A 25,969-nucleotide genomic window follows, 5' to 3' on the forward strand; every position below is an offset into this window, starting at 1 on the left:
ATAGCTTTAAAAAACCTAAATTCATCGCAGGAATTTGTCAAAGTTGTACAGGCCAGGTAGCTCAGGTGGTAGAGCATTTAAAGAGGTGTATTCCTCAACGCAGAGGTTGAGGGTTCGATTTTGACCTGCGGTAGGTTTCCTGCACGTCTTCCCCTCTCTCTCTCACCTTTCGCGCTCTCCTGGTGATTAAAGGCTAAAATTCCCCAAAGAATAATCTTAAAAAAAAAAAAGAAAAATACATCCCAGTGGTGGTGTCTGATGGTTTTTTATTACTTAAAAATATTTTCTATATCACATCAATGTTCGTGTTATAAAGATTGGTGAGGTTCATTGACTTGTAAATCAAAAAACCTTCGATTTAGGGGGTGAGAACGAAAATTCTGGCTGGGCCGAGTAAATTTAAACACAAGGCTGGATGGGTTTAACTTCAGCTCAGCATCTCTCTCTCTTTTTGACACCTGTTGTGTGTGGGTATGTGTAGATACAGTATGTCTTAATGCATGTATGAATCACTGGGAAAATTGCAATATATTGGTCTAAATATTTATAATTTTACTTTTTCTTAAGTTACGTCAATGTGTGTATGTTCTATAAGGATCAATAATACACAGTTGCCACAAAAAGGCAACAGATGCATTTATGTTTGTTCTGCTTTGGAAGAGAACAAACTGTGTTTGAAGTGATTCATTGGATGCTGCAGTGTTTTGTTTTTCCCTTTAATCTCACAATCCCTCTGTGTATATTCATCACAACTGTCACACACAGGACTCTCTTTAGCTGTCAGACTACACCCAGAGAGAAAAAGAGGAAACAAAAACAAGGGAGAGAGAAAGAGAGAGAGAGAGAGAGAGAGAGAGAGAGAGAAGCTTTACATGTAGGATTCCAGTTTAATCTATTTTGGGTGCACAGGGGATTTCACATGAAGGTTAAAATACCAATGCTGTGAATGCTGAGACACTGAAAACTATTTAGCGCTAAGTTTTGTGATCGGTAATACTTTCTACTCATTTTCATTTTTGACGGTTGTCAGTTATTACTGTAATCAGACTGACTAGACAGGATCAACTGCTGCACAATAGATGGTCGGTTGATTCGACAGGTGCATGGTTTAGTGAAAGCGTTCACAGAGTTTCTCTTTCTGGTCTCTTTTGCAGTGAGCCCAGAGAAAATAATTACAGCAGAAAAAAAATAGAAAGATACAATCACTTCAGAGGATTGAAACATGCCCACACACACCTACTCATACACACACACACACACACACACACACACACACACACACACACACACACACACACACACACACACACACACACTTCATTGATGTTTGTCATGGATTTGATTATCTGGAATGCACAGCACTGCTCATTATGACAGAGAGGAAAATAACAAAGCCAGTACTGAGTGGGAGCAAAATCAAGCAAGGAACAAAGTAGCACAAGACATCAAAGAAGTAAAGCAAAATTGTTGTATCTTTCTCAATATGCATGTTCTCAGGTACACATTTGAGCCAACATTTTATCCGCCTATAGGAACAGCGACAGCAGCTAGATGTCGGTACCAATCAAGTGTGTATCCGATACTGACTTACTAGCTATACTGGTTAAAGAAAAGTAGACTGTGAAACAGTCAACGGCACAGAGACATTTGAAACCAATGAGGAAGTTAACTCCTGTGTCTTATGATTGATTCAAATTGAGAAGTTTGTTCTTTTCAAGACACATATTTCTACTTTGCATTTGTGGATTTCAGAATGTCCGGAAATTTCATTTATTTCACATTTCTTCGCACGTGTGTAAGGTGTCGTTGACCTGGGACCACATGCATAGACCTTACTGTAATATTACAGGATGATAAACATTTTGAGTGTGTTTACATGTACAGAGCGATCGCACCCAGGACAGGCTACTTATACAGTCTTCATGTTAATATTCAAGTCATGACCCTTCATGAATAAACTCAATATTCCAAATAGTACTGGAGGAAAACTCAAAATCCAATAGATAGATAGATAGATAGATAGACTTTGTTTTATAGATATTTTAGAGCTTCTCTTAATCTGAAACAGAAAAATGCATTAAAAAAGGTGATCAAAGTCTGTAGCAGTATCACAGGTACTCAACAGAAAAGTCAAAACCGTTGTTAAAGAAAGAAGAATCCATCCTGTCTGACAGCACCCACACCCTGCACTGCACCTAGAGTTTTGAACCTTGCTCTCTCTGGTTCCCACTTCAAACACCCACTAGCCAAAACCAACAGATACAAACACTCCTTTATTCCCTCAGCCGGCTCACTGCTGAACTTAAATAGAAAAAGATTTATCAGCTTGACCACCCAACCACGTTTGGTAAATACGGCTTTACTTTTAGGTTTTTACTTTTTATTATGTTGTATTGAATTGATCTTGTGTTAATACTGTTGCATAACCAATTGCCCCTCTGGGGACAAATCAAGTTCTACTTGACTTGACTTCATATACACACACAACAGGTGCCAAAAAAGGGAGAAATGCTGACCTGAAGTTAAACCCTTCCAGACTTGTGTCTACATTTTCTTGTGTCTTCATTGTAATTGATTAATTGCTTCTATATTTTATGGATCAGCTGCTCTTCACATGACTAATCACGTTAAGTAACTTGCTGCACTGAGCGAAACTGATACAAACTGAAGCTATCAGTGTCATGGGATCAGACTCCCCGCTGTGCCCGGCGCCCCTCACTGAGGTCTCAGTGTTGGTGAAGTTCAAAGTGAAAACATGTGACAAGCGACACACACACACACACAAATAGGGATGAAATGACCTTTCGGGGCTCATCTTCCTTCTAATCCACTTAGCGTTGTCTACCTTCGGCCCACACACCAACCCAGACAGCTCCTGTCTGAATGCAGGGACATTTGTAGTGTGTGTTTGTGTTGGAGTATTATTCAGCATCATGATTATTTTCAGCATGATGAAAGGAAATAGTTTTTGGGAGGGGGGAAATGTTTGTTGAAGAAGTCATTTGAGGACATGGAGAGATACTTTTCCCTTTTAATGAACAAGCAGCACATAGTTTTTATTTTTTTGTCTTGTGGGGTTTTATCTTTGCTTGTTTTAGCTTTGTTGTGTTGTTCCTCTGTGGCTGTCAGGCATTGGATTGTTCGTGGTGCACTTTGCATCCTACACGCTGATGTTAAGTTTCAATGCGACTCTGGCTGACTTTGTAGCAGTCAGAGAACAGAGGCTGGAGTTTGGCTTCCACAGCTCGTGCCACTTTTTTCTCTAACTAACTCTGTTAGTTAGAGAGTGTGACTTTGCTGCGCTTCTCAGGAAAGATGCATACACACAGACATCAGCTCAGAGAAATCACAGAGATCTGTGAAGTATTTTGGGGATCACCTTATTAGGGCTGGGCAATATATCGATAATATATCTATATTGTGATATGTGTCTAGATATCGCCTTAGATTTTGGATATCGTAATATCGTGATATGACATAAGTGTTGTCTTTTCCTGGTTTTAATGGCTGGATTACAGTAAAGTGATGTACTTCTCTGAACTTAGCAGACTGTTCTAGCTTTTCTATTATTTGCCTTTACCCACTTAGACATTCAGTGTGAAGCTATTTTGTTAAAGCATCAATTGTCAACCCTAGAATATCACCGCAGTATCGATATCGAGGTATTTGGTCAGGAATATCGTGATATCTGATTTTCTCCCTATCACCCAGCCCTACACCTGGTGAGAGGGGAAACAGTACAGCAGGAAACTGAGAGGTGATGCTTCCCCAAATGATGAAGTGTGTTCGTATTTAGTTAAGTGTGTGTGTGTGTGTGTGTGTGTGTGTGTGTGTGTGTGTGTGTGTGTGTGTGTGTGTGTGTGTGTGTGTGTGTGTGTGTGTGTGTGTGTGTGTGTGTGTGTGTGTTTGTGTTGCTGTGCTGCGGCTTCTCAGGGAGTATGTGAGAGGATTGAGAGTGAAAGTGTGGATATGTTACCTTGCATTCTCAACTCAGCAGCCCGTCTACACACATGCAAACGCTGTGTGAAAGTGTCTGTGTGACCTGGGCCCATGCTTATCAAACCTCAAAGAATTCCAATTAAAATGCTTTGGAGAGCCACTTTGCAGTAAAATAGGTTTTTGCTGAAGGTGAAGAATAAGACAAATTTATCAATTAACCTACTCCGACTTCCAGCAACATGTCAGGGAAACCGTTTACACTTTACAATATAGTACAAAAATCTAGTTACCCAGGGAACAAATGAGGAACTTACTGCTATAAACCATTAGTTAATGTCAAATTGTATAAAAGAGTAGCTAATGATAAGTTTATGATGAATTAATTGAGAAACGAGTGAGGAAAGAATATAGAAACAATTTGATAATTGATTAATCTATAATAAGTACTTCACTAATAATTCCTAATGGAGGACTTTTAATAGATAATGATGAGTTAGAACAGACTGGGACATCCTATATTAATGAATCATTAAGTAATGAACTAAGGAAAAAGCCAATCAGAAGCAAGTATATAGCCCTCATTCACAGCTACAGGAGATTACTTCTGTAAATGATTGTTTAAATACTGGATAGTTAGTCGGTCCAATCAAACATTACTGCAGCATTCAAGTCAAAGGTTTGTGGCTCTAATCAGCTAAAGGTCAAACCAGACAGCATGTCAGGCTCAATCAGTTAACACTTGCTGCCTCAGTGACGCAGAGGAAGAGGATGCAGCTACAGTAGGAGCGCCTTCATGAGTATCGTCTCTCTTTGCAAACTCAAAACAACTGCAGTGTCACTCTGCATCCCACTGAACAGCTCTGAAAAAACAATGCTCAGTTTTCTATGTGAACATCGGGAGCAGTGGTTAATGGTCACTGGGTGTCGCTGTAATGATGTCCATGATGTGGACAAGCGACCGAGACTTTGTGAATGTTGACCAAGTGTTCTTATTCTGTTGTTTCTTTGTGAGTTCTTTCCCTTTCAGGTTTTTATCTTTTGTATCTATTTGTATCTTTGTGTTCCCACTCCAGGCGTTGTACATGTCGTCACTGTGGATATCCCCCTCTGTGAGCCACCAACTAGGGCTTCTTTCATTTTTTTCTCCGCCTGATTATGTTGTGATGACCGTTTTCCTTTGTTATCTTCGAGGCTCTTAAGTTTGGGCATCGTTGATTTTGTTTTTCACTGATAATGTGGGCATTGTGAAACCTTTTTGAGACTCAAACTTTGACTAGAGGAGACACAAATAAACTTCATTTGACCTTTTCAGACTTACAAAGAAACTTTCATGTTGACTTGGACTAGTTGATATTGCTTGGAGATTCATATGACCAAACTTAGAATTTCCAGACTTACTGAAATCATAAATCTCTGCTTTGAACAAATTTACCACAGTTTTTCCCTGACTGTTTACTTCCCCCTTCTCTCTCCCCATTCAGTACCAGTTGTATTAGAGAGCTGCTAAGCTGTACTCGACACTTGACTTTGGCTTAAAATTAAGTGACTAAGCACAGATTTAATATTGGAATTATAGCTACTCAGGAATGGAAAGCACAAACTGTCAGCTTTCCTCTGAAAAGTAAAAAACTTGTCATGTTTGCACCTCGGTTGGTTTGCAACAGTAAAATGTAAAAGCTCTCTCTAAAAACCTGCTTACTGCTTGATTGCGTCTACATCACTGTTGCTAAATTGTGAGTTTGTGTGTGTGTGTGTGTGTGTGTGTGTGTGTGTGTGTGTGTGTGTGTGTGTGTGTGTGTGTGTGTGTGTGTGTGTGTGTGTGTGTGTGTGTGTGTGTGTGTGTGATAAAGAAAAGCGAAAAAGCCAGACAAAGCTCAGGAAGCAGGGATGCAAGGGTTGAGGAGATCCACCCTCTGCTGGCTGAATATAAAGGCTTTTAAAGGCTACCAGTCAACATGGACGACCTATTTATGGTCAGACACACTGCCACAAAAACACACAAATACACACCAAACAATGACCACAACCTTATTTTTCTCTACAGTTATTTTGGAAGCCTCTTTTCTTGGCAACATGGTGTTTTTAATCAGGCTATCCTGTCTGTAAAATCAGGTGAAACATCTGGTGTTTGAGACATCTGGCCATGGTCATCAGTGTTGTGCCTGTGCAGGCTGATGATGCACTGTATGTGTGATTGGACGGGGATGTTGCTCCCCAACATCTGTTCATTAGGTCAGCTTCCTACAAGTTAGTTATTTTTAGCTTCTGGGATGATTTTCCTCCCATTCTTCTCCGCCGTTCTCCCTGGACAGCTGGCCTGTGGCAGAATCTTTCTGGATAGTTTTGGGATTTGCCACTGCTGTGGCCTTAACATCTGGCAAACATTGACTTACCGTTTGTAGTGTAGATGTAGGTACCCCTAGTGTGATTTGTATGTATGTTGGCTGTCTAGATGCAGGAACAAGCTGTAAGACTTACCTTGAGCTTTTTTGAAGCAGAATAAAGACACAGGCTGCTGATAAAACCTAATAAAAAAAAAAGGTTTTCCTCAGTATTTGCCACAGTTGCCTGCACACTGTACTCCTCTGGGTCCATGTGCTTGATAAAGTGTGTGTGTGTGTGTGTGTGTGTGTGTGTGTGTGTGTGTGTGTGTGTGTGTGTGTGTGTGTGTGTGTGTGTGTGTGTGTGTGTGTGTGTGTGTGTGTGTGTGTGTGTGTGTGTTTTTAAAGATTCCTGCCTGTCCTTGAGTCCAGCAATGAGGACCTTGTCTGCCTCCACAATGTTAGCTGACTGATTCATGCTACGACGCTGCCACTGACCCGTAGAATGACTATCAGGGGTGTGTGGAGACAGGCGGCATCCATCACAGTACCTAAGGGCATTGCAGATGTGAACTGACACACACAGGCAGTATATACTGTACTAAGGCTGCAGCTAATGATTATTTTCATAGACGATTAATCTGTTGATTATTTTCTCGATTAATCGATCGAGTTTTGTCCTATAAAATGTCAGACAATGGTGTCGATCAGTATTTCACAAAGTCCAAGAGGACGTCCTCAAATGTCTTGTTTTGCCCACAACTCAAATATATTCAGTTTGATGTCACAGAGGAGTGAAGAAAGGCTAAGACTCTATGCTAGCTTTGAGCTAGATGCTATTGCCAGCATGCTAACATCCTCGCACTGACAATGCTAGCATGTTTATTGTTTAGCAAAGCCCGTCTAATGTTCACTCCCTATTAAGTGTGCAAAGAAAATACACACTGCTGGGTGTTTACTAGATTTTTTTAAAGTTGCTTTTTTTGTTCTAAAAAGCCTTTTAAAATGTAAATGACGCCATACACATCGTACGGCCGGAGATGTAGCTTTACGGCAAGCTCTGAGTCAATTCCTTTGTTCTCTCGACGCATCGACAACACAGCTGACAGGTTAGGCTCTCCCTGTCAATACACGTACTAGAAAGGGGTTTGCTAATGTTTTAAAGACCACGCCGAAATATTTACTCTGACATTCTGGTTCCGCTACGGATGCCGTCGAGCGGGACCTCTAGTCGTAATCCTTCACTGACCAATCAGCATTCATTAGCAGAATGCTAGCGTGTTATGGGCAACAAGGACTCAACCTGTAAGAAATCGAAAGGACATAAGTACTCGTTCATTCAACTTTCATCCTATAATCAACGTTGAACTTGCAAAAACAACAATCAAATCTGAGATTTCTCAACGACAATCAGGCGAAAGAGACAAATTTAGCCGTCTAGCTCCATAGAGTCTCATTCATTTTGCACTTGCACGCGATCACCCCCAGTGGAACTCTGGTGGAACGGCAACCAAATTTGGTACAATGGGGATAAATAGGGAGTGAAAAGGCTTTCCGTAGATGGGCTTTGCCTCCCCTTTCGATGCAAAATTCAAATTACTACACAAAAAATGATATCCTGAGAAAAGTGGATTTTGAGGGGTATAGCTCCATAGACCTCCATTCATTCTGCACTCACCTGTGAGCCCCCTCATATGGAACCAGAGTGGAACTGCAACCAGTTCAGAAGCCGGAAGTATCCAGAGAGTGGAAGTTTTCCCCTTATTAGAAATTCTCTGTGTTTAGCAAGTATACTGTATCACAGTTTAGCGTGTAAGCATGCTAACATGTGCAAATTAGCAATATATACCTGAAGAATAGTGACCTGAAGATAGGTTAGATGAAAAGTTAGGGGATGAAAGATGTTTGCAAAACATCCTTAGAGGACCATGGATGTCTGTGCCACATTTCATGGCAATCAATCTGATAGTTGTGGAGATATATCATTGTAAATATCTCAATGAAAAACTAAAGTTTCTATTTCATGGTGGCACTAGAGGAAAAGTCAGATTATCACCATAGTCAGTAGGGTTCATCATCTGGGCACCATGAATGTCTGCACCAATGGCGCCGACAGCCCTAATCCTGTAGGCAGTGAGACATGCAACGCATCTTATGACAATGCGTAAATGCGCAGAGGAGCGGCCGCTGACAGCAGCTCTGTTCTGCTCTCTGCTATGCTCACATTAATATTTTCCTCATTAATTATACGTTATTTCTCCCACAACCTATCCACTATTAATCAGAGTGTTCATTTTTATGCCTTCATTCGCCACCATAAACTGGTTGCTATGGACACTGAGTATCGCTGAACCCACGGACGGAGCTAGCATGTTGTTTGAATCATGTGTGTTAACATGAATATTCCGGTTATGAGGCTTATCCCGTCTTTGATCATATTCAGGATATGATGTTTACATGGCACACAGAGAAATCAGGTTATTCTTATCCCTGTACATGCTCACCGTCTGCTCTGAGAGCATCCACCTCTTTCTCTTTCTACAACAGTAGCCTTAACAGTGAAAGAGGTTTGATCCCAGCGAAAAAGGGCCCAGACTCAATTTAGAGTTAGGGCTACATCTTAAACTTTGTGAAACCAGTCTAATTCATAAATTTATAATTGTTCATGCCTTGTATTTGGCAAACATAATAGGCACACATCGTTTTTTCTACTCTATAACATATATCATTTATTTCCCTACGCTACTGACGTGTCTCCTTAAGCCATCTCACCCCTACTTTTGCATAAAACAACAACCTGTAGCCTAATATTTTCATGACCTGGTCATTATTTTGTGATAAAAGTACGCTACAGGAGCACACTCATACTCATCAAATATTATAAGAACAGCTCATTTCTGGCACAGTAAACAGCTTCAGCGAGCAGGCGGTTTTTGTGCGTGCTACAAAATAGAATCCTGCCGGCGCCACTGGGCTGCACAATATTTTGTGGCAATCCATCCTGTAGGGATTGAGATATTTCACCAAATAAGTGAAAAGTCACTAGGATTCACAATCTAGGGAACATTAGTAGTGAAGTAGCGCCAGTGCAACAGTGGCGAGGAAAAACTCCAAGAGGGAGTTTTTCCTCGCCACTGTCGCACTGGTCGCACTGCTTGCTCTTGAGGGAATTACTGCAATTGTTGGGGCTTTGTAAATTATAGAGTGTGGTCTCGACTGTAAAGTGTCTCGAGATAACTCGTGTTATGATTTGATACTTTAAATAAAATTGAATTGAATTGAATTGAAGTAAAAGGTACAAGAAGAGTAAATATCATGTCATCATGTGCCACAAAAATGATCTAGCCTGTGCAGGGACGCAGACACTAATTTTGTTTGTAGCTCGTTATTTCAGAACATCTGTATACTCCTGTTTGTTTTTCCGATCTCTCTGGGCTCGACTCCACAGAGACGCTGAGGTTTTGATGCTCCGTTGTTGTGGTCATGATGAGTTGTTGCTGGTTGACGGTGCGAGGCTGATTTGCTGCTGAGAACTGGGTCAGTTTGTGCAGCGGTCTGCACAGCAGCTTCTCTCTGTCTGCGTTTTTTTGTCTCCCAGCGAATGGAAAAATTGTGCGAGATTTCGACCAGATCCTTCAGATATGGGATCTGTAAACAGAGTGTTTTCCAGACCTGTCACAAAACTGTGGGACTTACCGTATCCACCCTGAGGCTTAGTAGATGAGACATAATCTCTGGAGGTTTTACTGCAGTTTGTGTGTGATCATGTGTGAAAATATCTGAGGGTTGTGCATATGTGCAAAGAATTTATGTCTGCCATCGTTTAAATTTAGTTTAAATCTCATTTCATCCTGTTTGATCCCATTGATGCCAACACATTGAAACAGTCAGATATGATTAGACTTTCAAAAGGCTGTTTTCTAAATCCAACTTACAAGAAAGACTTGACGCAAAGAGAGACTGGCGAATGTTGTGAATACTGCCCTTTTAGCACAAACCAACCCATATATTATTAATCTGTTTGGCTCTGCCTTTCTCCACTGCCAGCATCAGAGTGCATTTAAACATGATACTCCCTGGTGATGATGATATATTCTCTCTTATTTCTACCTTATCTGAAAGCAAAACCAACCAAGTAGTGCAAATAGTGAAGAGATGAACATCTGGGGATTCTGGTGGGCATTTCTAACATTAGAGCAAACAACTTTCCTGTTTCTACGCTCAAGTATAAAAGTATTACTACTTACTTCTAATCAGACGGACACTGAGTTGTGTTCCAGATCCAATGCCAGGTGCTCTTTGACTGTCCCCGAGTTAAAACCGGTGTGTGGGAGAGATGACAGGTTGCCTGAAGGAATGTTAAAGCGCGAGTGATTCATCTCCAGGAGGACCAAAACGATTTTTAATTCATGCCCAGCAAAATGCCACGTCCTACGCATACATGCATCAACACATACCTGATGAAACACATAATGTGACTTGAGTACACAGGGATTCAAACACCTATTTCTCTTCACGTTTCATAGCCGCGGCGTGCGTGGCTTCCGGGCATAATGTGACTGTTGAGCTCAGTCTGTGTTTGTGCGTGGTGAAAATAAATTCATTGTGTTCGTCAAAATGGAGCAGCCGTTTCAGTGCAGGCAAGGAGAGCTGAGGAGATGCAGCATGCATGAATTCAACTGAAGCAAGAAGCTCCCTCGCATGGCTTCCAGTGTCCCAGTTCTCCAACTGAAACCATAGATGAATTCGTGAAAAAAGACAAATCATCTTAAATATCTTACACAGATCCGTGTTCCTGTAATGGGCTCCCGTCAGCTGTATTTTAATGACGTGTCAAGATATGTCCCAAATCTTCGCAGCTTTCGGTACAATATTACTTAAACTGCAGGAAACATAGATAATTTACAGCCATGTGGATGTAATTTTCATGAGCTTGGGAGATGATCTTTTTCACATCCTCTTATAATGTCTTTATTCATTCTTTTTTTTTCGGTCTCCACTCTCTCTCTCTTTGCTTCTATCCTGTCCCTTACTTCCCTCTGTTTCATCTTGCAGGTGTATAGTGTACTGACCCTGCCTGTGACAGGCGAGGAGTCAGAGGGCCAGGGCCATGATTGGCTCTCCTGGCTCTGGTGGGCGTGCCTTAGTGCCATGGCCAAGGATGTGGCGATGGTTCCTGGCTGCTTCTCTGGTTGCCGTGATAACCTTGACGCTGCCAGGAAGTGGCCAGGCCTGTCCGCCACGGTGCGAGTGCTCGGCTCAGCTGAGGTCGGTGTCGTGCCAGCGGCGGCGCCTCATCAACATCCCAGAGGGCATCCCCACCGAGACACAACTCCTGGACCTCAGCAAGAACCGGCTCCGCTGGGTGCAAGCAGGGGACCTGGCACCGTACCCGCGGCTGGAGGAGGTGGACCTCAGTGAGAACCTTATCGCCACATTAGAGCCCAATGCCTTCGCCACCCTCCAGAGTCTTAAAGTGTTGAAGTTAAGGGGAAACCAGCTGAAGTTAGTGCCCCTGGGGGCTTTCGCCAAGCTGGGCAATCTGACCAGCCTGGACCTGAGCGAGAACAAGATGGTGATTTTATTGGACTACACCTTCCAGGATCTGAGGAGTCTGAAACATTTGGAGGTGGGAGACAACGACCTGGTTTATATCTCCCACAAGGTGAGCTCTCCAGCATCTTGTCTGTATCATCCCTGTGTTACTAATGAAGAACTGCATGGAAGAACTTTTTTTTTTTTTTTAATCCCTGAAAGGAAATTTGATCCCACAATCCTACTTTTATATTGACAGTAGTGGAATATACTGTGTGGTGTAATGTCAAGCCACTATTTGCCAGCCATAGTGCCTGTATCAATGTTTGGTTTGGCTCAGAAGTATATAGTTCAACATTTGGGAAAATGGGCTTATTCGCTTTCTTGACAAGAATTAAATGAGAGCATAGAAACAACCCTCTTGTCTGTATGCTAAATATGAGCTTAGCTTAGCACAAAGACTGGAAACAGGGGTAATAATTAACATCTTATATCTCATTTGTTTAATCCGTACAAAAATTGAAGTGGAAAAATGACAAATTGTGGTTTTATGGGGGGTTGTGTGTGGGGCAATTTCTTGTTTCGGTGCTGCTGGCAACCTCACAGTGACAACAAGAAGATTTTGTTACCGTTTGATGGAGCCAGGCTAGCTGTTTCCCCTTTTGTTTCCAGTCTTTATGCTAAGCTACCTAACTAACTAGCCTTATATTTAAATGTTGAGCTATTCCTTTAACAAAGGAAGATCATGTTTATCATGAAAAAGAGGGAAACAAAACTGAAAGTTTAGCAAGTGTGGGGGGAAAATTGTTGTCAAATTAGTTTGTAGGCACTTTCCACAGCACTCACAGCTCCACAAACTCCTAGAATTTCTTAACAGAAACAAAACATGTATTTGCTCACATCATTATATTTGCCCTTTCAGTTTTAGTCACCAGTTTGGTCTTCCTACTGTTTGTTTAACATCACAATTGAACATTCCATTTCTCTTTCTGATTCCCAGGCATTCTCAGGGCTGCTGGGGCTGGAGGATCTCACAATAGAGCGCTGCAACCTGACATCCATCTCTGGCCAGACGCTGTCCTACCTGCGCAGCCTGGTCACCCTTCGCCTCCGTCATCTCAGCATCATTGCCCTGGAGGACCAGAACTTCCGAAAGCTCTCCAACCTGCGGGGTCTGGACATTGATCACTGGCCGTACCTGGAGTACATCTCCCCTGTTAGTTTCCAGGGCCTGGACCTCCACTGGCTCTCCATCACCAACACCAACATCACCTCTGTCCCGTCCGCTTCCTTCAAGAACCTGGTGCACCTCACACACCTCAACTTGTCCTACAATCCCATCAGCACACTAGAGCCCTGGGCCTTCAAGGACCTGCTGAGGCTGAAGGAGCTCATCATGGTAAGCACAGGGTTGATGACAGTGGAGCTCCATGCCTTTGGAGGCCTTCGACAGATCCGAGTTCTCAACTTCTCCTCCAACGACCTGCAAACTCTGGAAGAGGGCTCCTTCCACTCTGTCAACAGTCTGGAGACCCTCAGAGTGGATGGGAACCCCCTGATGTGTGACTGCCGTCTGTTGTGGATCCTGCAAAGACGCAAGACCCTCAACTTTGACGGCAGAGTGCCGGTGTGTGCGGGGCCGGTGGAGGTGCAAGGGGTCAGCCTCAGCGCCTTCACCGATTCTGCACTCTTCGACCACTTTACATGCCAGAAACCTAAGATACGCAACCGTAAGATGCAGCAGGTAATGGAGATGATAACATTTAGGTTCAATATTTAGCAACAAATTCATACATGCTCATGGTTTGATTACTGAGGTTACTCTAATTGCTTCTACAAGCACAAACAGCATTTTTTATAGCACTGGCAGATTTTGTTGTGTATATATTCTGCTGTGTTTTTCTCACTCTCCTGTATTTATTAGTCCGCGCACTCCTTTCTTCCACCTCCCACAGGTGATCGCTCGTGAGGGCCAACCCGTGAGTTTTCTGTGTCGAGCCGAAGGAGAACCTGCACCTGCTATTGTCTGGATTTCCCCGCAGCGCAGACGGATCACAGCTAAGAGTTCAGGGCGCATTACTGTTCTCCCTAGTGGCACCCTGGAGATCCGCTACGCCCAGCTTACCGACAGCGGAACATACATCTGCATCGCCAGTAACGCCGGAGGCAATGACACCTACTTTGCCACACTCACAGTGCGTGGCCAGCCGCTGGATGCTGCCTCAGCCTTCTTTCTCAACCGCTCGCTGTACAGCGGCGAGTTCTTCAACGACACAAATCTGAACAGCACGCGCGTTTATCTTAAGTTCACCTTGGACCTGACCACCATCTTGGTCTCCACAGCAATGGGTTGCATCACGTTCCTGGGGGTGGTTCTCTTCTGTTTCCTGCTGTTGTTTGTGTGGAGCCGGGGACGCGGGCAACGCAAGAACAACTTCACAGTGGAGTACTCCTTCCGGAAATCTGAACCCGTCACCGGCAGCTCCTCGGGAGGGACCAGGAAGTTCAACATGAAAATGATATGAAACAACGCAGCCAGGGGTCGCTCGGGGGAGGCATGAGCACGTCCCAAAAACGTGTTTGACACACGCAAACACACACAGCCACTGACTCGCAAAGAAGTGTGAAAGCACAATATAAGATCCTGTCTATCATGGCTCTATTCAAAAATTCAGCGTCCACATCAAAAACATGCCATGACACGATTTGGTTTAATTTGTGAATGAAAACAAAATAACACTGATCTCTCGGCCTCTCAGGGGTTTTATTTTCAGCTTGCGTTGAAAGAGATGTTTGAATGATCCTGTAAAGAACTAAAGTATTGACAGACTTTTAAAGAGCTACTTGCCATCCATGCTTGATAAGAATAATAGAGGAGATACGTTTTGGAAATTGGCATGAATACTGAGCTGTGGGATACCGGTTAGCCCTGTCTCTTTGTTACAGTAATGAGATAATAAAATAGATTTCCTCTTTCATTTGAAATTTCCCTTTACTGTATTATGTGCAGTCTGGGATTTTAAAAGATATGTGATGCAGGGAGACCTGGCTACCATCCATTAATATAATTTGTAGCTATGCTCTTCTAAAGTCTGCCTTGTTAAGACTCATGCATGTAGAAATTTAAGGAAAAATAAATAAATTAAGAGTTAAGTTGTAAGTTCATACCACTGAATAAAACAAATTGTTTTGAAAGACTTTGTTTTTCTATAGAACATATAACAGCCTCCTTTATCTATTCTGACCACGGCTAAACAGTGAGGCTTCTCCATTAACATTATCATAATGTCAAGCTCAATGGATGTCAAATATGAACTGATAGTATCGGATAAGAAGCACTCGATTTGGACCATTCACATAAATGACAAACAGACAAAAGATTTGGCCTTTTCCTCTTCGTGAGATTTTGCGACAATGTTAGCTGTGTGAGTTTGGGACGAGCGCACTGGCCGAGAGCTGCCCGTGGCCCGGAGGGTTTGGTTAGGAAGTCAAGCCCACCGGACACGGGCAGCCACAGTAACCACAGCAACCAACACAACAGAGAGCAATTGGGACTGGGCTCGTGGCCACAGGAGGGTCGCTGGGTGGAAGGAGAGGGAGATAAAGAGGCCCTCTACATCACAAGCCCCGTTCATGGGTCAACCTGGCAGCCTCCGCCCCCCTGCCCTCTGCTGTGTTGGTGGACGCTTGACCTTCCCAGCGCTGCCAGGGGGGAGCAGCCCGGTGAGTTGGGTCATACTCAGAGGCAGACAGAGGACACACAGTCACACTGTCGGGGTCTTCAAACAAACACATACACCCATTCCAGTAGGGGAAAACACACATAGAAACATATGAATAGCACCTTTTCTCAGGAAAAGTGAGCCTACGTAACCACACATACATGCTCTGTTCAAATATAACATTCCAGCAATACTGTATGTATGTAGAGCCATAAAGCCAAAAATGAATTCTCTAAGAGAGAAATTATGTAAATGTTTGAGTGACGAAACAAAGCCATAGTATGTGTAGGTTGTTTTTTATATAGTAGCGTGTGCATGATTCAGTTATATAATGATAATTATTGCTACTGACATCTTTGGTGTGATGATCACAGGACCATCTGCTGTCGCTGGGCTTGCATAAAATTGCACTTCATAACACACACATAAACACACACATAGAAGTGAAGGTTATTTAGATTGATAGGAACAAGAATCACAGTTACACATGAATAAGCGATCACAAAGTGTGACACTGACTGCTCTCTCTCTGCCTCTGAGACGGTCGGTGTGCGAATGTCTCTGCCCCCCTAGCCCAGTGCATCCCCCCTACTCACCCCCACTCCCTCACCCCCACCCCCACTGGGTCCTCCTTTGGGAGGGGTCCCTGGCTGGAGACCAAGGATTCAAAATGTAAATGAAGTCGTGTTAACCCTACCCACGCCATGTGCATCGTATAGTGGAGAGTAGTACTGTGGTTTAAAAAAAAAAAAAATTTAACTAAAACTTTATTTGAAGTGTTCTGTTACTTGTTTTCATTTCCTCAGTTGTTGTTCTCCGTGACCTTTTGGCTGTTTACCGTGTTAAAAGTTCCCCGTCCTCCGTGTGGGACTGTTCTGTTCTCAACACCTAATAAAGTTCCCACACACTAGACAGTGCTTGTGCCTGTTTGCATCTCAGTGTGCATATCAAATGGAACCAGGCATCAAGAAATGAGATATAATCTAAAGCAGTGGTTCCTAACTTAGTTTACCTCTTTCTCGAGTTGATGCGCCAGCTTTTCCTAAGTTCAAACGTAGCCTATAGTTTAAAGTATTTATTAACTTCTGCACCAAGCAAACTAGCTCTTACATTGAGATTAGTTGTTTACACACAGTAACAGTCGGCTTTAACTGTTGCACAGCTGACCGACTAAACTAATGCTAGCTTGTTCATATATGACCCGTTCACAGTGAAGAGTAAATGGAATATGATCGACATATCTGACCTGACACTTGATCAAATTGCTGTTTACTTGAAATGTAAATTGGGAATATTTTAGCAAATATCCCTCAAGTTACTAAACATTATGCCAATAATGTAACGTTAGTTTGATCAAATATTTCGGAATCATTTGAAACTGCATGAATACTAATTAACTCTGAAACACATTTCTAGGTATGCAGAAAAAAAACAAAATCATACCTACACTTACAAAGGACCGGCAGTTAAGTTTAATATTTGTTGTTTGGCATTTTGAAACTGTTGTAGCCCCAAAAGACTCAAAAAGAGGTTTGCAGATTTGTGGTTTATTTTATTGAGAAGAAGCGCAGGTTAACATTTGAACTGTGTCCAACAAACAATCTACACAAAGGCATTACGTCACGTTTTTCGTCTCAAGAAAGCCTTGCATGCACACATTGTAGACAGCTACTAGTTGTCCAAAACAAAGACCTGACCTGGCTCTTGCTTAATGTTATTTAAAGAGCCTTTCTTAATGTCCTCAGATTCTTTGGCCTGATATTCTTTGATTCTTTGGCCTGATATTCTATCTCCAGTATGTTATTTACAGTATGTTATTTATGTTCAAAGTTCCCTGGAGATGTCTATTGTTTGGCAGAGGACATTTTAGACTAGCATAATGACTTTTAGTTTCGTACACCACACAGTCAATCTGAGAGTGTTTGTGAACTATTAAAACACACTATAAAACCAGCTAGAAGTTAATAAGAACTTATAAAGGACACACAAACTTTATGATGGATTTACTAATAGCTGACGTGTGCAGTGTTCATGAGGAGTACACATTGCTTCATTTTTAGGGTCATACTGTAAAAAGTTAGGAACCACTGATCTAAAGCGCACCTACAACACTGTATAAAGACAGTTTTAAAGTTTACAGTTCGGAAAATAGGTTAGAGAGAACCTCAAACTCAAGAAACTTTTGCAAAAAAAAATACTGCGAACTCCATTTTTGTCCCTTGTGAGGGATGATCAAACCATGGCTTTAGTGTCAGGATGAATACCTCAACAGCTGTTAAAGATTCATGAGGCCGAATTCTTTTTCTTTTTTTACAGCGCCTTTAAACGGTGTCAGCGGCCATTTTTGTGTTGAGAACAGGACATCGCCTTTATGGACGTCTCCTATCCCTGAGCTGACCCTTTTGTGTTTCCATTCCCCGGTATTTCTCAGTGAAAACTAGGCTTAGAAGACAGTGAGAATGTCTGTAGTGATTGTCGATGGTGTTATTGTGCAAACATCGATCACAAATGTAAGCGTAGATGAGGGTGTTTTTCGGTTTTATTATCTTCTTCTCCTCCCCTCTGTACCCTCCTCCTCTTCCTGTTCCCTGTCTTCTTAACATTTCCAACCCTCGCTGTCCCTGTTCACAGTATTAGGCTGGATTATGGTTGTGTGGTAGTAGACACGTGTTCTCTGTGGTTGGTGAGTCAGTGTTGTCGTGTTATGATTTGTTGCTCCTCGTGATGCCATCGAACACGGAGCAGTGATAGGATCAGTGGAGACAAAAGATGAAAGGGGTGACCCAGGTTCCCTAAAAAAGAAAAAAAAAAAAAAAAAACATTGGTTCCCATTTCACGCCCTATACTCATTCCTGAAAAAGCACTTCTGGAACTTTCCCAGTTCTGCTCAGTGCCGCTCTGGGATCTTTCCCTGGATATGACAACCCACGGACTGTACTGTATGTATTTTCTCTGTCACACTTTAACTTGCAAATGTAGAAAGGGGGGTTGGGTTGTTTTATTAACACCGTGACTATGAGCCTACACTCACTTTCTGCCTACTGTGGTTCACTGAGTCATTTTGTGAAAGAAGCAGCCCATTTATTGAAAACAGACATTTTCATGTTGGTCAGGGTTGTATCTACTCCCCCCCCCCCACGAGTCCTTGAAAGCTAGAAGAGGCTTTTTGTTTTGTTTTTCATCTTTCCTGTCCCCTCCAGCTTCAATTTTCTACCAGACAACCATTATCTAAGGCTTTACGAAACAAAGAAATACGTTAAACATTTTAATTGAAAGACACTGCCAAACAATTGTTCAAGGTGCCTGTACACACAGCTTTGCAGCCAAGCCATTGCCTCAGTTTGGCTGACAGACTCTGTGTTTGTAGATACCAGTGGAGCTTAAACTTAATTCATCTCCTCTGCCGTGATACTTGAGAAAGTAGGCTGAGCCATCCCCCGCTCCCTCCTCCGGTTCGCCCTTGCCTGGGGTTGGTGTACTGTAGTCTAGACGCCCCATTTACAGCAGCAGCAACCTCACTACCTTCCACTGGGGAACTCTTCAAAGACGCAGACCAAAATTAGACCGAGACACCAATAATCATGGCCTGAATTATTCAGTTTTTTTTTTATTTTGTAACATTGTTTTCATTCTATTTCTCAAATAAAGCTGGGGTAGGCAGTTTTCTGGAAAAGGCACCAAAAAAAAGCAGCTTTCCCCTCTCTGCCCCTCCCATCAGACGGGCACTGGCATATGCACACGCTTCATACAGTAACCTGTACGAGTATTAGTCATACAGTCGTCATCCCGTTCATGGTTGGGATCCAGATGCCGTTATATAGCGGCAATTCTATGAGAATTACCGTCCTGTTTTCTTTGCAAACTTGGCCCACAAGTTTATGATGACATACTGAGATTCAAGGCTCTACTGTAGCTAGCTGCATGAACATTATTTTGAGTTAGCCGCACCCTTGAGCCTTTGGCTAAGGTTAGAAATAGGATCAACTATTAGCAACCGTTTCTCTCCATCTCTGAAAAGCTTCGCTTTGTCTGTCTGACTGTATTGGCTTGCTTTGCAGTGTAGGCCGTTGTTGCCAGGGCTGGAACAGCAACGTTTTCTGCAGGATTTTCTACCGTTGAATCAGCCTTTCACCATCTGAAGGGGATGTGCATGCGCATCTGCATGTGTAGAACAGCCAATAGGAACGCTCTCTCTATGAAATGACCTGTGATTGGTCAAAGTGTCCGGTCACGGACTAGATTTTCTAAAGCCTTAAAAACAGAGCCAGGACGAGGTGCTGAAGTCTAGTGTTCTGTCAGACCACTTGAATTGCAATATGCTAAAGGTTCTTGTGGATTTCCCCCCCCCCAACGACACCAAAGAGTGCCTACCCCAGCTTTAAAGGGCCAGTCCTCTCGGCTGTCCTCTCATTATTTGGCCAAGAAGAATGGATTTTTACATGCATTACCTTGCTTTCCCATCATGTCTTACTCTATATTCTCTGCTCTAAATGAATCCAGCTCCTATTCCAGATCCTACAGCTTGGATTGGACCCAAGTTGAATTATGAGAGCTGAGAGGAGCAGTAATGGGATGACGGAGAAGTGAGCCCGGCTGATTGGGTGAATACTTGGCTTATTAGTTCCATTTCCATAACCGACCTCTCTGAACAGTGTACCATACAAATACTGGAGGCTAAATTCATGGTGTTATTTTAATTGGACATGTTTCAGAGCATTGCTCAAGGATTGTTTAAAGCACCTTGAACAGCACAACTGCTTCATCTTAACCTTGACCAGACAATTGCAACTGCCTCCCTTTCTATGTGGCAATTCTGACCCCAAGTGGTCAATGTGAGTAAAAGCCTCAAATGGGACCATACTGCTGATGCTGATGTACCATTATTATTGTACGTGGTGGGAAAATAAAAGCTCTGGGTCTCATACAGTGAAAAAACTAAAGGGAGAAGGGGAAATTGACTGTTAGATTCATAAGTCAGTAGTTCACTGATTTTTCCTATAGCCATAGCGTGACCTCCTCTCCGCCGTGGGTGTCTGCCCTCAGCCACCTGTAAAGAGAGTTCCGAGGAGAGGCCTCCATCCGACCAAAAGCAACCGTTCTGACCTGGTTTGCTGGGACTCAGTTTGTAGATTAGACAAATACTCTCTGACGCCCCCCCGCCAGTCTCACTGCCATCACAACAAACAGTAACAAACCATGATAAAAATGTCACAGCGTTATTCATTCTCTGCATACGACTGAGAGCTGATCGGCAAACGGTCAGTTCCTCTCTAGAGAAACAAAACTTTCTTTCTTGTGGTCTTAGCAGGTTTAATCTATGCATGCCTTTTGTATACAGTGATTGGTCTTGCCAAACTCTCATCTACACTTGTATGGAGAGCTATGGGTGCCATTGTTGCTGGCCATGGGACTGGTTGAAACAGACTTACTGTAAGAGCAGGTGGGACCATTAAAGTGTTTTTAATCTGGTACAGTTCAAAGCGAGGGGCATGTAATCTGCTGAAGCTGCATTCACGGATATTTAAAGACGTGCGCGTCTTACAAAAGAAGCATTTGTTTACTTGGGATGATTGTACTTTTACACATATCTATCCACACACAGAGGATGTGTAAGCTGTAGATAAAACGATTGATATTCTAAGCAGGATGGTGGGACTGATCAATGCTGTATGGGGATAGGATTATTAATGGCATCCTTTCATTGATCTAGCTTGAACCTTGCCACTCTCCCAGAATCCCTCTGGAGTAGGAGGAGGCGTACAGAGCTCTTACAGACCTGGTTGGCACTCATTCCTAGGTTTCCACATCACCTTTTAAGATGTTTTTTCTCTTTTAAGAACGAGATGGTGCCACATTTCCGACTCTTTTTTTTCCCCCAGGTCTGAGCCGATGTAACGCTTCTCTTACCTCTCCCACTCTTCAGAGGAAGCTGTCACTGTGGTATAGCTCTGTATTTGTTGGAGCCCTCTAATGGAAAATATAGTTTATTTCCCTAAATTTGGCTGGGGTAAACGTATTCTCTCTCCTCTTTCTCTCTTTTCTCTCTCTGTCTTTTCTCTCTGTCTCTCTATCAACTTGGCACCGACCTCGTTAAACTTTTCCGAACGTTTTTTATCGACCACTTTTAGTTTTTGCACTAATGCATAATTGTTCCCTGTTGACACGGTCGTTGCCGACTCCTGAAACCTAGGAATGGGTGCTGAGCGCTCCATATAAATGCAGAGCTAACACAAAGACAAGCTGTTCAGCTTGTCGGATTGAATGGTGTCAACTGATCCATCGTTAAAGCATATGACATATGGCTCATAATAGAGACTGTAAGTACCAAATTTGGACTCTCATCCTCCCTGGCCGTAAGAACATCTGACTGTACCTGAATTATAACATTTAAATTTTGAATCGCGATGTGTGAATCCTTGGATGTGAAGAACAGAAACTGTACATACTGTATTAGATCTATTAGCCATATCATGTCATCAAATCTGTAGACCTCCTTGCCATGTCTGACAGAGGAAAATGACTGTTGAACTGTAAATAGTGTAGGTATAGTAATATAGGATTTAACTGCTGCTTCTTTTCTCCAGGGGGCACCCATGTTTTGCTCAGTCCCATGGCTGCCTGGTCTCAAAGAGAAGGGTGAGACAATAATGTACTTGTCTATAGAACACATATGGTTTCTTTTTTTATTTCAATGTATGTTTTATATACTGTCTGTCTTGTAAATGAACTCCTTTTCGTCATAAAAGCATGATGTGACTCTGTCAAAAGTGTCCTGTGTCTCTTCTCGTTTGCTGCTTGTGTCACGTGATTCTCAAAAAATGTCACTCACACACGAGCTACACTACAGTACACGGTCAATATGATATGTTGAACATGTCATTCAAATCTACCTAATCTACTGCTACAACAACCTCCACTTTTCTGGAAGGTTTTCCCCCAAAAGATTTTAGGGCCTGGCTGAAGGGATTTGCTCCCATTCAGCTTGCAAGAGCATTAGTGAGGTCAGGCATTTATGTTGGGTGCAAGTATGAGCGAATATTAAATAAATAAGACATTGGGATATAAATAATCATATGAATAAATACTCACAATATTTAAAGCTGCTATAATCAATATTTTTATATTAACAATGGAACGAATGAGTGAGAAAGGGGCCGCTCGTAGTGACAAACCCACATTGAATTATCACCCAACTCTACAGCTCTACAGAGCTTCACAACATCTTTCAGCTCGTTGTTGTGGTTTGGGTTAACTCTCACCGCTCTCATAGGGTCATTTTAGGCTGCAGCAGGCACCTGCTTCCGGCAAAAAAAAAAGCCTTAAAAAGCCATTGTACACTCCCTGCCTAGCACCAAACAGCAGATAGACACAGTTCGAGACTAGCTGGTGAACAAAGTGGAGCATTTAGAAGCTAAGGAGACAGATATTTCCCTCAGGAGTTGGTAGAGACCAAAAACAGATTCAAAGGAGAGTGGATATTGAACCGTCACCAGGTGGAAACCAGTTGTTTCACAACTGATTGATGTGCAAACAAGTTAGAAATATTAGTTTAAAAGGTGATAATATGCCAGTGTTGTGTTCACAGCTTCTTTGCTGGCCCCAAGTGGCCAACAAATATGTTATTGCAGTTTTAATATAACCATAATAACAGTATTAAAATAACCATAAAAAATGTGAAATCTTTTTCTTTTCTTTTTAACTCAGCTCATTAAGTAGAAATTGTTAATCACAATTGAACTCAGCTCATTATTATGAAGTGTTGCTTATTTTCACAAAACAGTTTATTACAGGATGTTTTTTCATTCAGTCCAGCTGTTTTTATTTTATGTCAACAAAGCATTGTTCCCGATTTCATAATGGCAGTTTTCATCACAGTCTTTTACTGTCTATTACACTAAGAGAAAAAAAAGGCAAGAACCACTTGGTGCGATTGGCTGTCACTTCAGACTGAATGAATGGACAGCCAATCACACAACTGCCTCTGCATGGTTTGCCTTGATTGATTTGCGATAATAAGAAACATAGACCCTTTTTCAACTAACTGATGCAGGTTTTGAGTATGTGTGTTAACACCAGAAAAGTGACAAAATAAAGTATGTGAACGAGAGCAGGCAGCATGCATACTAAATGCGGTCTATTTTTAAGTGTGATGCTGGTGTATTCTCCCTCCCTCAATGCTATGCAAAAAGGAAATGGAGACGCTCACAGCTGGAAAACAGAAGAAGAAACTGTGGGTGGTGATGAAACAGCTCCAAAATATGTTGGAAAACAAAAACAAGTATTAAATCTAAGGAAAAACATTTTGATGGCTCTTGGATTCACATCCAACACTACATGTTTTGTGTATAATTTCTTGTCAGTATAAATGGCAAAATATGTAATATAAAGTATGCAGATATTTTTATATAGGCCTACTAGTAATTGGCAAAACCGTATCACGATGAGTATAGCGTACTTATTGGTGTGTAGTACGGATTTGGGACACGGCTCAGTGTTTTTATAAATCCTTGCTATGGCCCTGATGCTGTACATTTCTGGACAGGGGTGTCCACCTACTTTTATTTTACACCACCAGATGGCAACAGAGCACCACAGTAAGAAAGCATCACACAGAAAACGAAGTAAGTCAGCCAATTGCTTGTTTCTTTTATTTGTTTTAGGCAAAACACACAATTTAACCATACTGGTTTTCACTTGGTGTATTATTTGTTCCAGTTATTACTTGAGTCTCCCTCCACAGGCTGAAGGCAGACAGACGACTGTGTTCCTGGGAGATGAAGATCAGAAGAAAGCTCTCGTGTATGTGTGTGTGTGTGTGTGTGTGTGTGTGTGTGTGTGTGTGTGTGTGTGTGTGTGTGTGTGTGTGTGTGTGTGTGTGTGTGTGTGTGTGTGTGGGCATTGGATCAACATCTTCGATTACATGTCCACTTAACAAGTACCCGTCACCACCTCCATCGTGGCCGGGGGAGGGTCCTGTCCTGGATGCCTCAACCCCCACCCCCACCGTAAAGGCCACTCTGCAGAGGTTAAAGGTGACCACACTCACACACACACACACACACACACATACAACACTGATTTCTCTGAGAGCCATCCTTTCTCCTCTCCTCCCATTTCTCCTGTCCAGTCATTTTCTCTGCCCTCCTCCATCGCTCTCTTTCTCTCTCCCTCTTTCTTTTTTTTTTTTTTTTGTCTCTGCTATTTGAAATTGATTGTCTTCTACCATCACAAAGACACTTGGTTCTGATTGATTGGTTGGTAAGGGAAGAGGGAGAGAACATCGACTCTGGGGCTTCCAGAGCTGTGAGGTCTGTCCGAAGGAAAAAGCAAACGACGCCATTTTGAGGCACTGGAAGAAACCCGTATTTCAGCCGCCTGGCTGTCTGTTTGTTTATGCTTCCCCTAAAGCAGACAAACACCCAGGCCAATCGAATTTAGATTAAATACGGATGAGCTGAAATACAGGAACCAAACAGAGGAACTCACACTACCACCTGTGTGATGAAACAAAGGGTAGATACAGACATGGAAGTGTGGAGACTATTTCTACACAAATGGAAGGGTTACAACAGGAGGAAAGACACACAGCGATGAAGCTGATACACATACAAACACACACATTTTATACAAATACACAAACAGCACATGAAAGACACTAAAAAAAGAATGTACTTGGAAGCCAAAACCCAGTTGTTTTTTCCCTGTTTCTCCCCCTCTCCTCCACCTGTAGAGGTACACTTCATCCTGCAGTTTATATACACTTATATAGTATCCATGCATAAAAGAATCGCTCATCCCAACCCTAATGACGGAGGTGCTTGGTTGGTTCTCTTTTTTTTTTTTTAATATGGGAATCACTTTAACACACACATAGAAGACAATTGTCAAACACAAAATGAGTCAAAAAGTGATGCAAAACAGATGATGTGTCATTTTCAACTTGATCTTTAACAATTTTTTCAATCCCTACATCTTTCTTTGTAGTCATAATCTTTCGTCACTGATTTCTTCCTCCCCTACTCCTACATTATTATATATTACGTCCTTTCCTACCTCTTCAATTATCCTTCCACCTCCTTTTAGTGTTTCTCTTAACTCCAAAAAAAGGACAGCGTGCAAACCTACAAACAATAAATTCACCAATTACAAAAGGTGTCAAACCATAAGACGGCTTATACTGCACACGCTCCTTTAAACAAACTTTAAAAAACGGAACAATCATTTTGCTGTGACTTTAATGTCACTCTCGTCGCTAAACATTGTCATTATTGTTTCACTATATTAACCTTTACAATAAAGATTTGAGGTATATCGAGATGAATTGTCTACACATGCCTGCCTCGTTGTGATGCTACCCTGGACGGAGGGACCAGCGAAGAGGGTTTGGATGGGCGGGGGTCACCGGCGGGCATCACGTGTGTCTTTTGGAGCTGAAAGGTCTCATCATTTCTG

General features: G+C 42.3%; 1 protein-coding gene across 3 annotated transcripts in view; it reads left to right on the forward strand.

The window, feature by feature from the left end:
• LOC120568316 (leucine-rich repeat and immunoglobulin-like domain-containing nogo receptor-interacting protein 3) overlaps nt 1-22,284 on the forward strand; it is a 51,966-nt gene extending 29,682 nt beyond the window's left edge. For 2 of the 3 annotated variants that reach the window (XM_039815735.1, XM_039815734.1), the window contains exons 2-4: nt 11,316-11,925; nt 12,796-13,539; nt 13,751-22,284. In XM_039815735.1, the coding sequence (XP_039671669.1) occupies nt 11,371-11,925; nt 12,796-13,539; nt 13,751-14,320 (1,869 nt within the window). In that variant the 5' untranslated portion in view covers nt 11,316-11,370 and the 3' untranslated portion in view covers nt 14,321-22,284. The remainder of the gene's footprint in view (nt 1-11,315; nt 11,926-12,795; nt 13,540-13,750) is intronic. The other variant, XM_039815736.1, reaches the window with a different exon arrangement.
• Nucleotides 22,285-25,969: the final 3,685 nt, after the last annotated feature.

The sequence above is a fragment of the Perca fluviatilis genome, chromosome 11 (assembly GCF_010015445.1).
Source record: "Perca fluviatilis chromosome 11, GENO_Pfluv_1.0, whole genome shotgun sequence".
NCBI classification, from domain to species: Eukaryota; Metazoa; Chordata; class Actinopteri; order Perciformes; family Percidae; genus Perca; species Perca fluviatilis.